Genomic DNA, 14,144 nt, shown 5'->3' on the forward strand with positions numbered 1-14,144 from the left:
GATTTAATGAAAGATGCTCATGTTTTTAAAAGATTTTTCTGTATATTTGTTTTGAAAATAGGTTTAATTCTAAATAAGCACCTTTTTTTGTTACTTATTAGATAAAAAAGAATTAATTTACTTTGCATTTGAAGAATTATATAATGAAATGGTAAATTTAAATGGACAAAATAATGACAATGCCAAGATATTTAAGATATAGAAGACCATTTGATACTTTTATGGTGAACACATTCTTCGTAAACTTCTCAAGCAGCAAATGAATGTGGCAAACCAGAACTCTTGACTCGAATTCTGCAGTAAACAGAGTTAAGTCAAAAATGGTTCTTGATATTAAACTTCATCAATAATGACATCCAGGCGAATTTTAAGACTCCCTGTATTTAGTAATTTTATTTTCTCTATATTTAACTGTTAGCAAGTGATCATTCTTTATTAAACTGTTATCAAGTGATAGAACTATATTAAACTTATCAACTGGTAAAGCTATATTATAATGTTAGCGAGTGATGGAGCTATATTTAACTGTTTAGCAGTGAAGCTATATTCAATTGTTAGCAAATAATCAAGCTAGATTTAAGTCTTAACAAGTGAAAGCTAGATTTGACTGTTAGCTAGTTGTGAGGTTACATTTGACTGTTAGCGAGTTGTGAGGTTACATTTGACTATTAGCGAGTTGTGAGGTTACATTTGACTGTTAGCGAGTTGTGAGGTTACATTTGACTGTTAGCGAGTTGTGAGGCTACATTTGACTGTTAGCGAGTTGTGAGGCTACATTTGACTGTTAGCGAGTTGTGAGGCTACATTTGACTGTTAGCGAGTTGTGAGGCTACATTTGACTGTTAGCGAGTTGTGAGGTTACATTTGACTGTTAGCGAGTTGTGAAGCTACAATTGACTGTTAGCGAGTTGTGAGGCTACATTTGACTGTTAGCGAGTTGTGAGGCTACATTTGACTGTTAGCGAGTTGTGAGGCTACATTTGACTGTTAGCGAGTTGTGAGGCTACATTTGACTGTTAGCGAGTTGTGAGGTTAAATGTGACTTAGCGAGTTGTGAGGCTACATTTGACTGTTAGCGAGTTGTGAGGCTACATTTGACTGTTAGCGAGTTGTGAGGCTACATTTGACTGTTAGCGAGTTGTGAGGCTACATTTGACTGTTAGCGAGTTGTGAGGCTACATTTGACTGTTAGCGAGTTGTGAGGCTACATTTGACTGTTAGCGAGTTGTGAGGCTACATTTGACTGTTAGCGAGTTGTGAGGCTACATTTGACTGTTAGCGAGTTGTGAGGCTACATTTGACTGTTAGCGAGTTGTGAGGTTACATTTGACTGTTAGCGAGTTGTGAGGCTACATTTGACTGTTATCAAGCAAAATCTATAATTATTAGCAAATAGTGAGGCTATATTTACATGTTTGCGAGTGGTGAACTGTGCATAAGATAGTACAAAAACACATTTGAATATATTTTCTGAAAATTATTAAACTATTTATGTGAATACTTAATTTAAAATCCAAGTTAGTACAAATGAAAGCAGAAAAAGTTCTATATTATATTTCTCTTTATTTGTCCGTTACACTTTTTCTCTGAAACTATAGAGTCGATCTGATTGAAAATTTGTATAGGCCATTGTTATAAGATGCTGTGAACTTAGTATTATGGTATCCGTTCGATGCATAGTTAGGTATTAATAGGGATTAGTAACCAGAATATCACATAGTTTCTTGGAAACTACTGGTTCGATCTGGCTGAAATTTTGTATGGACCTTTGTATAGGTGTGGTGAACTAAGTATTACCACATCCATTCGATGCACAGTTAGAATTAGTATTTAATGTAAAAATAAGCATGAATTTAACCATATTCAACCTTCAATTTGGCATAAAGCACTCATTCTGAGGCAACAGTTTATAACTTTTGCCCGTTTTTAATGAGCTAAAAGTCTGGTTTTACCATATTGAAAAAAGAAATCAACCCAATTATGTGAATACTTATTCTTTAAAATAAAAATTATACAAAACTTTTCCTGTTTTTCTTTAACACCTATTTGTTTTTTTGTATATTCAAAACATAAAGTCTTTAATATCAGGGACCAATTTTGATCTGACAGTGTTTACTATGGACTTTGAGTTGGTAGTCTTTCTAGTTTGTCATGAAATGTTCCTCAATTGAGACTCCCTTGATTTTTAATTCACACTTTATTTTTTTATTTTCTCCTAAACTGTAACTCTATACACTAAAAACTTTTCTTTTATGCAAATGAGTTTTTTTTTCAAAAGAAAAATTTTATCTTGAGATTTTGAATAAAAAAATGTCTTTTCTTCTCTTCCCAGAATGATGAATTTACAAAGGTTGGTTGGCACTATTTACTCTTGTCATCCTTTTGTAACGAATTGTAATCTCTCCCTCTCTTTAATAAATATATTTCTTGACGCTGTAGATCACCCCTTCCCCACTCCAAAAAGATATATGCTGCTTTTTTTTTCTTTTTTTTTTCAAATATCACTTGCAAATTTTTAAACAAATCTTACATTTTTTTTTTTTTTCAATATTCCTTTGCATTGATTCCAAGAAAATTTCAGAATGCAAAAAAAAAAAAAAAAAAAATTAAATTTACATATTAACAATTTAACATTAAAATTAATATATATTTTTAGAAATATTTTATCTGATAGTTTGTTTTTTTTGTAATAATTTCCCAAACTGTAAAACAAAAGGACGACACACTAAATTTATTTTTTTCATTATTTACAGTGTGCAGTCTTATATTATAGTTACAAACACTTACATATGGTTTAACAGATATTGTACATTAGAATAGTTTGGTTTTTAGATTTGGTTTGAATATCAAATACGTCGGTGTGGAGAGAAAGTTAGGGAGTAGGTATAGTGAGTACTAACACCAAAAGAAAAAAAAGGATTTTTAACGTGAACCAAATTTTGAACAATTACTTTTAAAGATAAAAACGACACTAACCCTATGCGGAGGAAGTTCCATGGGCGTATGAAATTCATAAGCGGGTCCCCAGTTGCATGTATATCCCCGTTAGGGGAGATGACGACATTAGGTTTTTGCTCCTCTTGCAGGGAGGTGTCAACGTCCTCCTACATACAGCCTTTGGTAGTCCCAAATTGGTCACCCATCTGCTACTGACCAGGCTCAACGTTGCTTAACTTCGGTGATCTGAGAATCTGTGCATCAACTTGATTATACCATACTTTTAAATATTGTATAGGATAATCCAATTTAAAATTTTCATTTATATATGTTAGTGATGGGGCAATTCCAATATTTTTCCCAATTCCGATTCTTTATAAATCTCTAAATATTTAACTATAGAGTCGTTATTTATTCCAGATTACCATAAGAACACATATTTAGTATGCAGAAATTTTTCAAGCATAAAAGTACACTTATGGAAGATGATCTATTGATTTTAGTTTTATTGGGAGTTTAAAATTAATAAATTTTTATTTTATTATTAATGCCAGCAGTGGAAGATTTTGCTTTAAGCAAAATCAAGTAAAAAGACAATTTAAAGAATCGTTTTGGGCGTCGAAAATATCCACAAATTTTTCTGATTCTGATAACCCCTAAAGTTCCGATTTTTTTCCAATTCCGGATTTTGATTAATCGTCTCAACACTATTAAGTTGGTGCAAAAATAATATCGTTTTTTGCCGGTCAACTCCAAAAGATCATAATCAAAATAAGAACCATTAGAATCAACACATTTTTTGCCAACGAGAAACAAGTTTATTTATCCCATTAGCATAGAAATCCGGAGTTCTGGAAATCATGAAGTCAAGTCATAGAAGGCCGATTCAGCATCATCTCAGCTTTTGAAGCATTTTTTGCGTAGGAAGTTGTCGAGATGCTTGAAAAAGTGATAATCGGTGGCCAAGAGGTCCGGTGAATATGGAGGATGAGGCAGAATTTTGTAGCTCAATTCATTCAGCTTTTGCAGGGTCAGTTGAGCCACATCCAGGTGAACGTTGTCATGGAGGAGAATTGGTCCCTTCATATTGATTAATCTTGGGCACATGCGTTGGAGCTTCTTTTGTCATTTTGTCGGCAGTACTTCTCCACTGTAATCGTTTCGCCCGGACTCCAGAAGCTGTGGTGGATGAGACCAGTTGCACACCACCAAACAATCACCACAATCTCTTTTTGGTGCAATTTTGACTTTGGGAGGTGTTGCGGAGCTTCTCCGGCATCCAACCACTGTGCAGAACATCGCAGAGGATCCACTTTTCATAACACATCACAATCCACTCGAGAAATGGGTTGTTTTTGTTGTGCAAAAGGTGCGTAAAAGACACCCCAAAACAATGATTTTTTTTTTTTTGATTATCGTTCAATTCATGTGGCACCACTTTATCCAACTTTTTTTTACTTCCCTATTTGCTTTAAATGGTGAATGACTGTTGAGTGATCAACCTCAAGTTCAACACCAGCTTCTTGTGGTTTTGCGAGGATCGACTTCAATTAAGGCTTTCAAATGTTCATTATCAATCACAGTCTGCTGGCTGCAGCCGTCTTCATCTTTGAGGTTCTCGTCACCATTACGGAATTTCTTGAACCACTGTTGTGAGTGGTTTCTGCACCAAACACATCATTGATATCACAAGCTGTCTCTGCAGCTTTTCGGCCTAGTTTGAACAGGAACAAGAAAATCGTGCGGATTTGAATTTTATCCATGCTGTTGAAAAGCCTGCAAAAAAATGAATGCAGAGATAGAAAACAGTAACGAATAACACAATTTGATAGAGCGAAAAACATGCTTTAAAATGATATGCAACATGGCTATATATATCAATGAATAAATTCAGAAATCTATAATATAAATCTCACCTGTCTGTTTAAATGTATGTATGTATGTTTGTATGTCTCGCAAAAACTTTCGACAGAGACAATGGATCCTGACAAGATTGGTATTATTTTGAAGCTTGACGCTCGGACAACAAATATCGAAAAATTGACCAGAAACATTAATTCCTTCACCCTAAACTCGGCCGACATTTTAGAAAAGTAATCGTCACTGTTGGATTGATTTCCGTTAATTTCAATGCTTTTGACTTCCGGTTGTGTCACGGAGACATCGGCTAAAACGTCAGATTTTCTTTCACCTTCTTTTTCGCCTTAGCGTCATGGGTTCGAGCCTACCTGCCTACTACCATTTTTTTTTTTTTTTTTTTTTTTTTTTTAACCACCTTTCTTCACCCTGGCTGCCTTCTGTTGTTTTAATTTCCTCCCCCACGCTACTACCATTGTTTTTCTTTTAACACCTCTCTCCACATTCACAGGTTCGAGCCTGCCTGCCTACTATCACTATTTTTTTTTTTTTTTTTTCTGCTCAACACACACCTCCAAACACCCAGGCAACGCCGGGCACCCAGGCTAGTATATATATATGTATATATATATATATATATATATATATACATATATATATATGACAAAATGGGCACGAGCATTTGTGCATGTCTGCCAAAGGCTTTTTGCATCGGGCTTCTCATATCAGTTAGATTCCATGAGAAGTTTTCGCATACTTCCTAGATCATAATATCTCAAATTCGTAAATGGACATCCTTTCTTTCCTTTTTTTTTTTTTTTTTTTGATTCAGTTAAACAAAATTCCCACCATGGCGTCTCTGGTGTTTGTTTAGCTTTTTCGTATAAAGCGAAACTGTTTGAAAAAAGCGGCAAAACATGCGTCAAGTGACTAAATTCGATGCACGCAACTTCTGTTTGCACGATGGGACATCGGCTAACGCATTACGTTTTTTTTCACCTTCCTTCCTTCCTTCCCTTCTCCACGCTATGGGTTCGAACCTGCCTGCCTACTACCACTTTTTTTTTTTTTAACAATAATCTCCACCCTGTTTTTTCTCCCTACCTCCCGCCCCACTGGACTGCTTTTTATTCGCACTCTTACTTCATCATCGCAAACACACCTGGGCAACGCTGGGTATCCTCACAAGTCATATATAAAAATATGTGAGAAAACGATATTGTTTTTGTAGCAACCTAATAATTTATATGTGTGGGTGTGTGTGTGTGTTTAATAACAAATTAATGATTAAATTAACAAAAAAAACCTTTATAATATAAAAAAAAAAAATCAAATTAAATAAAATCCAGTGCTGCTGCTGCTGCTCTGTTATTCATATGTTTGACAGCTATCTTCGATTTTTCGTTGTTCCCTTTTTATGGCATAATTTTAATTTTTCCTCTTGAAAAAGAAACGTCTATCTTGAAAATTATCAAAAACATTTTAGCATTCCGGCTATATTTAACAAAGTCCATTTTTACTCATTTATATAGATCTTTCGAAAGACAAATAGATATATGGTCTATAATTTAAATGCCACCGTTTTTTTTTTCTTTTTCACACGTTACATTGTGTTTTTCTTTTTTTTTAATTCAGAAAAAGTTAAATTACACTTTTTATAGTTTTCTGTTATATTTTTCTCCATTCAGCTTGATTTTATTTCTCTCTCTCTCTCTCTCTCTCTGTCTATCTTTCTCCCTCCTCGATCACATTTTGTCTTGTCTTGATTTACCTCCCTTTCCTCTCCCTCTCTCTCTCTCTTTCTCTCTCTCTCTCTCTCTTTCTCTCTCTTTCTCTCTCTCTCTCTGAAAATTAAAATTTTGCCATACTTCAAAGTAGGAGTGGTAGAAGATTTTTGTTTCATCAATGAATGTTTTCCTGTCTCCTTTTAAAACGTATCAGTTGATATTTGCAGTATAAAAAAGGTATTCTACATAATAACGCTTTGTTAAATCCCCCCCCCCAAAAAAAAAAAAAATGAAATTCTACTTTTCTGGGTGATGATGGGGACATAGTTGGGAAATTCATTTCACTTTCAGGTTCCTTTTGTCACTGACCACCCGCACCCTACATTGTTTTCTTACCAACAATTTGTACAAAAATAAATAAATAAATAAAATAGAAATTCAGTGATTTGTCTTAGCTCAAGCATTAAAAACAAGTTTAAAGGATGTTTTGGAGTTTCTATTTCCTAGGAGATGACAGGGTTATTGTCCAGAATTACCCCTATATTAAAATAACAAATAAAAAAATCTGTAGGATGTACATATCCATAATAGAACGAAAACGTCATATTCCAAAAATCACGTAAATTCATCAAGTAGTTTTATTTTTAAACAAGAAAATCAAATTTTATGAATAAGCAAGGAAGGACTGTCTTGACCGCCATTTGGAAGAAAATGAAGATAACAATAATTCAAACTTATTATCCACATTATTTCTCTTCATGACTCTACTCATCTACTGTGATACTTTTACAATCCTTTTAACAGTGCTGTGAAGGCCTCTTTACTAAAATTACGGTGGTAGTAGTAGTACTGTACTTTGGAGTAATTGCGCCAACTAGCTAAAAGTGGTCTTTTGGCAACCACGCATATAAAGAGCACTTTTTTTAGTTGGCGCAATTACCCCAGAATGTACTTTTATTTTTAAATAAGAAAATCAAATTTTATGAGTATCAGAGAAGTGACTGTCTTGTCAACCATGTTTAAAAAAAAATCTAAACAAGAGAGAAAACTCAACAATAATTTTAAACTCGAAAGAGTTATCTTGTAATGCCTACAATTTCCCATTAATCGTTTAAGAATGATTTTCTTTATGAAAATATAACTACTTCATTAATTTACGTGATTTTTAGAATATGATCTTTTCATTCAGTCACAGTTATGTAGATTAAAGATTTTTCTCTATGTTTTTGTTTGTTTGTTGTTGTTGTTTTTTTAATATAGGGGGAAATTCTCGACAACCACTGCTGATACTAATATGCTTACTGTTTTTTACTTGCTATTTTTCAGTCGTTAAATTCTCCTTGTGATAAGATTAATGTCTGAATTGTTTCAAGTTGTTGATGATCGTCGTCAATTGTAGGCAACCATTTTGGTGTTGGTAAGAGTTATAATATGAAAATAAGTGAATAGACGTTCAGCCTTGCAAACTTGTAACAAGCTTTTCATGTAGATGTTTTGATTTTTAAACAAAAAAAAAAATTTATGCTTTCATTTTATGTATTTTATTGTTTTGTCTTTGGGAAACGATTTTTACGTTTGTTTTTATTTGTTCTGCTTTAAAAACAAGCTTTTTCCTCTTACCACTAATGCTTGAATCCTCTCTTCGCTTTAGTCAAGTCGGGAAGCCCCTTATTATTGATTAGCGGGGGTAACCCGGCGTTGCCCAGGTGTGGGGAGGTGTATGTATGTGTGTGTGCGGGGGTAAATCGAAATAATAATAAAAGGCAAAATAAGGAATAAGCGAATGAAATTACCCTGTTTGAATGTTAAAACTTTTTTTTTTAAATCGGGGGGGGGGGGAAACGACGAACGTGATGTAAAAAAAAAAAAAAAAAAGCGAACAAAAAAAATGGCATAAATAATCCTGTTTTAAATGTTAAAACTTAAAATAATTGGAAAAAAATTAAAAAAAAAAAAAACAGCAAATGTGATGGAAAAATAAAAAAAAAAGGAAAATTAAGAATAAGCGAACGAAAAAAAATGGCATAAATAACCCTGTTTAAATATTAAAACTTTAAAAGTAAAAAAAAAAAAAAAAAAGTCCGATATGTTGGCGCAAACGTGCAACCTTAAAATAGCGATGCTGTCACTATAACGACTGCTCTATGATCGCGTCAACAAAGTAACGTCTTTTTTTTTTTTTTCTATTTAAACTAATTCAAGAAAGAACGTTTTTCGCACACGCATGTTTGGTTAAATTGTGATGAAGGAATGATTTTTTGCTACCCTCCGTCATTGCAAATCTTTATTCCTATAGGAGATAATTTTTCTTATTTTCACATATTCAACCGAGACGTTGCCCTTTCAGACAGTACCGGTTCTGACTCGATCCAATGCTGCTGAGATAAGTTTTAGGCATACATACATACATACATACATACAGGCAGGTGAGATTTATATAATAGATAAGCTCCAAGATCTAGAATGAAAGATGTATATCCAATCTGTTGCTAAGTTGGATTCACCCTAAGATGTTGTGCAGATGCGGCACAAGGCGTTCTTCATTGCCTAGACAACGTTCAAAAAGGACTTTGCAATTTTTTTGTTTTTGTTTTAATGGAAATCACTCGAGACAAGACATAAAGCCACTTGATGTAAAAAAAAAAAAAAAAAAATGCGAATTTTAACATCGATAACTATCCAACAAAAGTGTTAGATGAATAGATTCCAACCCAGAAAATAACAGTTCTTTCCCCTTTGTCAGAAACATTGCTCATAAAATGTGAAAACTAACAACAAAATAAGAGAAGTGAGTTATGAGGAAAGTAGAAAGCAAACCCATGGTCTACTTTTTATTTTCTATAAACCTAATCGGCCCTGTCGGTGGGGCATTAGAATACGCCGACAGCCCCCTGCAGAGGGTAAAAGTCCCTCAATGGGGGTCCTGGATATGACCTTAAACTGTATCCGATGGTGAGGCCCCAGCTTGCGGGCTTTGGGGAGTGTGGAGCCACCCTTTAATTGCCATTGCTCCCAGGTCCGCTCTGACCCGGAGTGGTAGTACCTGTTAGGGTCCCAACTATGGGTTAAATAGAAACTGACTTGCAAAAACCAAATATATTCTAAATAAAAAGTTTTCTTCAAAATCACCGGATTCGTCATTAAATAACCTGAAAAGGGTTGATATGCCGTAAAACAAAAACAACCAACCAACCATAAACCTAATATAATTACCTCTTCTTTTCCTTACAGCCTCTTTCTCATGCAAGGCATCTCTCTACTCTTATTACTTCCATGGAAGGTGCTCGACTGAGCTCCAATCTTTGGTTTCTCCTTGTAAGACGTTCGTAATAAGAACTCGTTTTTTTATGACATGAAAAAGAACAACTTTTTTTACATTGTGAAAAAATGAGTTCTTACTGCGAACGTCTTACAAGGAGAAACTTTCTTTTTTATATATAGGTAGAATTTCTATAGGCAGAACTTCTTTGCAGTGCCTTCTCATTTCTGTAGTAACACAATACTATATGGCTGCTTCCCTGCTGACTACAACATGGATGCCTTCAAATCAAATGTCAACAGATTCTTGTCATAAATCGTTCCTGAAAGTAACTGAACTTTGTTCATTCAGTTAATCATTTTCAATCTTCTTATAAGGTTTTTCATCTTTCAACTGACAATCATGCCCTTTCGCTAACCCTTATACTTGAGTTGCTTTTGGCCTTGATAAGTGGTGATCCATGGGTAAAAGACGGCTCTGGTGGTTGGCCTTAACGAATTTTCAATTTCATATTGAAATGTAAACATTAACCCTCCACATCCTCCATTCTGAAATGTTTCTCCTGTTTTTTGTTTGTGTTTTTTTTTTTTTTTCTTCTATTTTTGAATATTATAAACATGTTTTTTCTTCACCATTGCTAACGCGGTGCACTTTTCTCTTTTTGAATCTGTTTTCAAATAATTCTACACATCTTCATGTGGATAGGAAATGGATGTAGAAATTCAATTCTTCATCTTTTTAAGGAAATAAAACGCAAGATCAGTTTGTTTTTCTAGTGCACAGAGATTAGATCACTTCGTCTTTTTCATGATTCATCTCTGTTTGTCCCAAATAATATGACCCACATTGTGGAAATGAACCTCTACAATGTAAAAAGAGCGATGACTGTGTTCTTTGCCAAGGTTGATCAGCAATACAAAATGTATTTTATTATATTTAATGCAATGCTGCTGAGCATACATCACTAAGCCAAGCAGAGGTTGACAATGCAAAAAAAAAAAATGTTAATTTCGCTAGTGAAATGGCAGTTTAACCAAACTTATAAAAGAAGATAGTTTTTGTTGAAAGAGCAGTTGTTTTCTACATTTCAAAAGAATATATTAGTAGCAGTTATATTATGCAGAAATATCTTCCATGTGGGGAAGTCATTTGATTATTAAATTCTGACTTGTTCATTGTTTGTCAACTTTTGATTTATAATGTTTCGAAATTATCATCACAAAAGATTTAATCTTGCCCTTATAAAAATTACTATCATTTTGTAAAAAAAAAATGCATTGACGACATTGCGAAGGCTGCTGCAAAGAAGGTGGGTTCCCTCTATCGTGCTAGAAGATACCGGAAAGTATCCTATATTTGTAACAAATATTTGAAGCTGAATTATTCTTTCTAAAAATGTTTTCCTTCTGATGAAAAAAATCTATTTCGATACTTGTATAGTTTAATCAAGATATTAAAAAATGAAAATATCGAAAAAGTATAATTTGTATGTATCCGTTATGGAATGAAGTTCTCAAAAAAAAAAAAATTTCACTTAATTTTATCAAATAGATTGTTTTGTTTTTTTTTTTACAGCGAAAAAGCCATTTGTTACGATACCGAGCAAAAGGTTCGATTTTTAGGAAGAAAAGCTAGTATTAAAGATGGGAAGGGAGTGGAGGCACTTTGCATGGAGTTATCTCCCCATGGCATGTTAAAAAAAATTCAAAGATATCTACTTTCAATGTGTTGTCATAAAAACATGTTTTTCCGCTGTAAAAAAAAAACTACTCGATCAAATTAAGTGAAACTTTTTTTCAGAGATCTTCAGTCCAAAACGGATACGTACAGTATCATCTTTTTTCGATATTTTAATTTTTTAATGTCTTGATTAAACTGTACAAGTGCCTATATTTCTTCGAAAAATACTGTATATATATATATATATATATATATATATATATGTTTTTTTATGTTCATGCTCTTTTATATAATTCTTCCGAAAAAAAACTTTACTGTTTTTTACTAAATAATTAAACCCAATTTTACAAAACTTTTCACACAAAAAATGATTTAAGCAAAAGAACATGTTTTATTTACTCTTTAAAGTTACTTCCCGTACCAAGATTTATCGCCCTCTGAAGTTTATTTACAATTAATTGAACTGCAATCAGTTTGAAACAATAATTATTTATCAAAATGTTTGAGATGATGATGGATTATTTGGACTATTATTCTAATTGTGGTTGTTTTATTCATAGCATTTCAATTGATGTAACATCCGCACATCTTCATGCGCATCTTCTCAAATTTGGGAACCTAATGGTTGAAATATGTCTACATAGATAGTGTTCTAGAACGATCTGACACATTTGTTAGTCGAAAAAAAAATTCAATAACAATTAAATAAAGAAAATATTTATTTTTTAAATGTACGTAGAATACTTCTTTTTCCCCCCTTTTTCTTCTTTTTTTTCCTTTTTTTCCCTTTTCTTTCCTTTTTTTTATTTCCTTTTTTACAGTTTTGAATATTAAATCAATCAAATGTTTCTTATCATTATTAACACACGATTGCAGACGTTTTCAATAACTCAATGGATCATTTCGGATGTAACAGATTAGCTTGTTTTAATTCTTCTAGAGATCAAGAGCAATGGCTGAATACATTTGACTTCAAATATCCCTACAAGAACAAGAAAAAATTGCAAGGGTTTAGATCAAGCAATCTTGCAGGCCAACCAATATCACCACAAATTCATAAGAGTGTTCTAAATTTTTAAGAATGCAAAAATACAAATATAAATGAATTTTGACGTAATTAAAATAAAATGGCATTCTACATACATTTAAAAAAATAGAAATATATTTTCTTTATTGAATTGTTATTTTTTTATTTATTTATTTATTTTTATTTTTATTTTTTTTTTTTTTTACCTACAAATGTGTCAGATCGTTTTGGGACACCCTATAGCTTAATGATTATAAATGACAGTTTTCTAAGATTAATGGTTCAATCTTTACAATCTTGAGCGACTTTTTGTTTACTCAACTGTGTATTGTTCAGCATCTTCCGCTGTTTTTGAACATTTGCTGTTGTAGATCTTTTAAAATGTTAAATGTTCATTTATCCTCCACACATTTCTTCAGGGGATAACCTTTCTCTTTATCTATTTGTATCTATTTTTTCCCTGCACCATCTTCCAAATCACCAGAGGGTTTTCCAACGTGATCATTTAAATTGCCTGCCGCAGCTAGTACTTCCTCATTTATCAAACTTACTAGTTGCTCGAATAAGCATGTTATAGAACTCATTTCTCACATCTTCACTCGAACCACATTATGGTGCATAAACACGAGGTACCTTAAATAAGTTTCCAGACTTTTAAGTATGGGCACTTTTGTTGATAGTACACACATGAAACTCTAGTTCCATTCGAACTCCTCCGACTGCAATACACTTGTACCATTCGAACAACTTCTAGAAGGCCCCATGAAAGTCATCTTGCCTGTATAAAAAGTCTGGAAGCTTATTGAAAGCACATCATGATTAATTATATGATAAAAAAAAAAAGTTTTAATGAAATTTCGTTTAAGACAACTTTTTCAAGGAAGACTTTGTGTATGTTTTCTTTTACTCTTCATTTTGTGAGTGGTATTAACCTCGAGGGGTCGATCTCTCATGGCGAGAGAAAAGGTATGTGTCCAATGTTATTGACAACTGAATTAATGTGTGTTGCATGGTTGACGCATATTTTGAATCGAGAAACTTGATTACATCTTTGAAAAACAAATAATGTTATAATTTTTTATTAAATGATTAGAAATTTTGTTTTTCTGATATGTAACCAAGTTTGTTTTATAGAATCATTCGTTTTCTAAATCTTCAAATATTTTCAAAGATGTGACCAATTTTCTCTCTCTCTCATATATATATATATATATGTATATATATATTATACATACACTAGCAGGGAGACCCGACGTTGCCTGAGATTGAATGATGAGCAACAAATATTTCACACTACTATATTTTTATTGTCATCGAAGTCCGTGAAATCGTCCAGGAGGAAGCTACACATGCCTCCATGCAGTAACTTATTCCAAAATGTTATTCTACATTGCACTCTAGAGAACCTACTGTTTTTTTTATAAAATTATTTTATATAAACTCCTTTCCAGTTAACAAAACAAAACATTAAGAAATTTATGTGTTGGGTTTGAACCTACAGACCATATCATGCAAAAAAAAACAAAAAAACACATCTTATAAAATTCTTTGCAGTTAATGAAAAAAGAAAATAAAGAAATTTACATGCGAAGTTTGAATCTACAGACTATGTCACGCAAAAAAAAAAAAAAAGCACGCTATCAACTTACCCACAGTA

The 14,144-nt window shown here is 32.9% G+C and overlaps 1 protein-coding gene across 6 annotated transcripts in view; it reads left to right on the plus strand.

The window, feature by feature from the left end:
• LOC145246685 (cilia- and flagella-associated protein 410-like) overlaps positions 1-14,144 on the plus strand; it is a 115,577-nt gene that overhangs the window by 95,511 nt on the left and 5,922 nt on the right. For 2 of the 6 annotated variants that reach the window (XM_080108406.1, XM_080108409.1), the window contains one exon: positions 2,333-2,350. The exons of the other annotated variants lie outside the window; for them this stretch is intronic. In XM_080108406.1, coding sequence (XP_079964532.1) covers positions 2,333-2,350 — 18 coding nt within the window. The remainder of the gene's footprint in view (positions 1-2,332; positions 2,351-14,144) is intronic. 6 annotated transcript variants of the gene reach the window in all.

Source organism: Euprymna scolopes, chromosome 24, assembly GCF_053919585.1.
Source record: "Euprymna scolopes isolate OS-2025 chromosome 24, ASM5391958v1, whole genome shotgun sequence".
NCBI lineage: Eukaryota > Metazoa > Mollusca > Cephalopoda > Sepiida > Sepiolidae > Euprymna > Euprymna scolopes.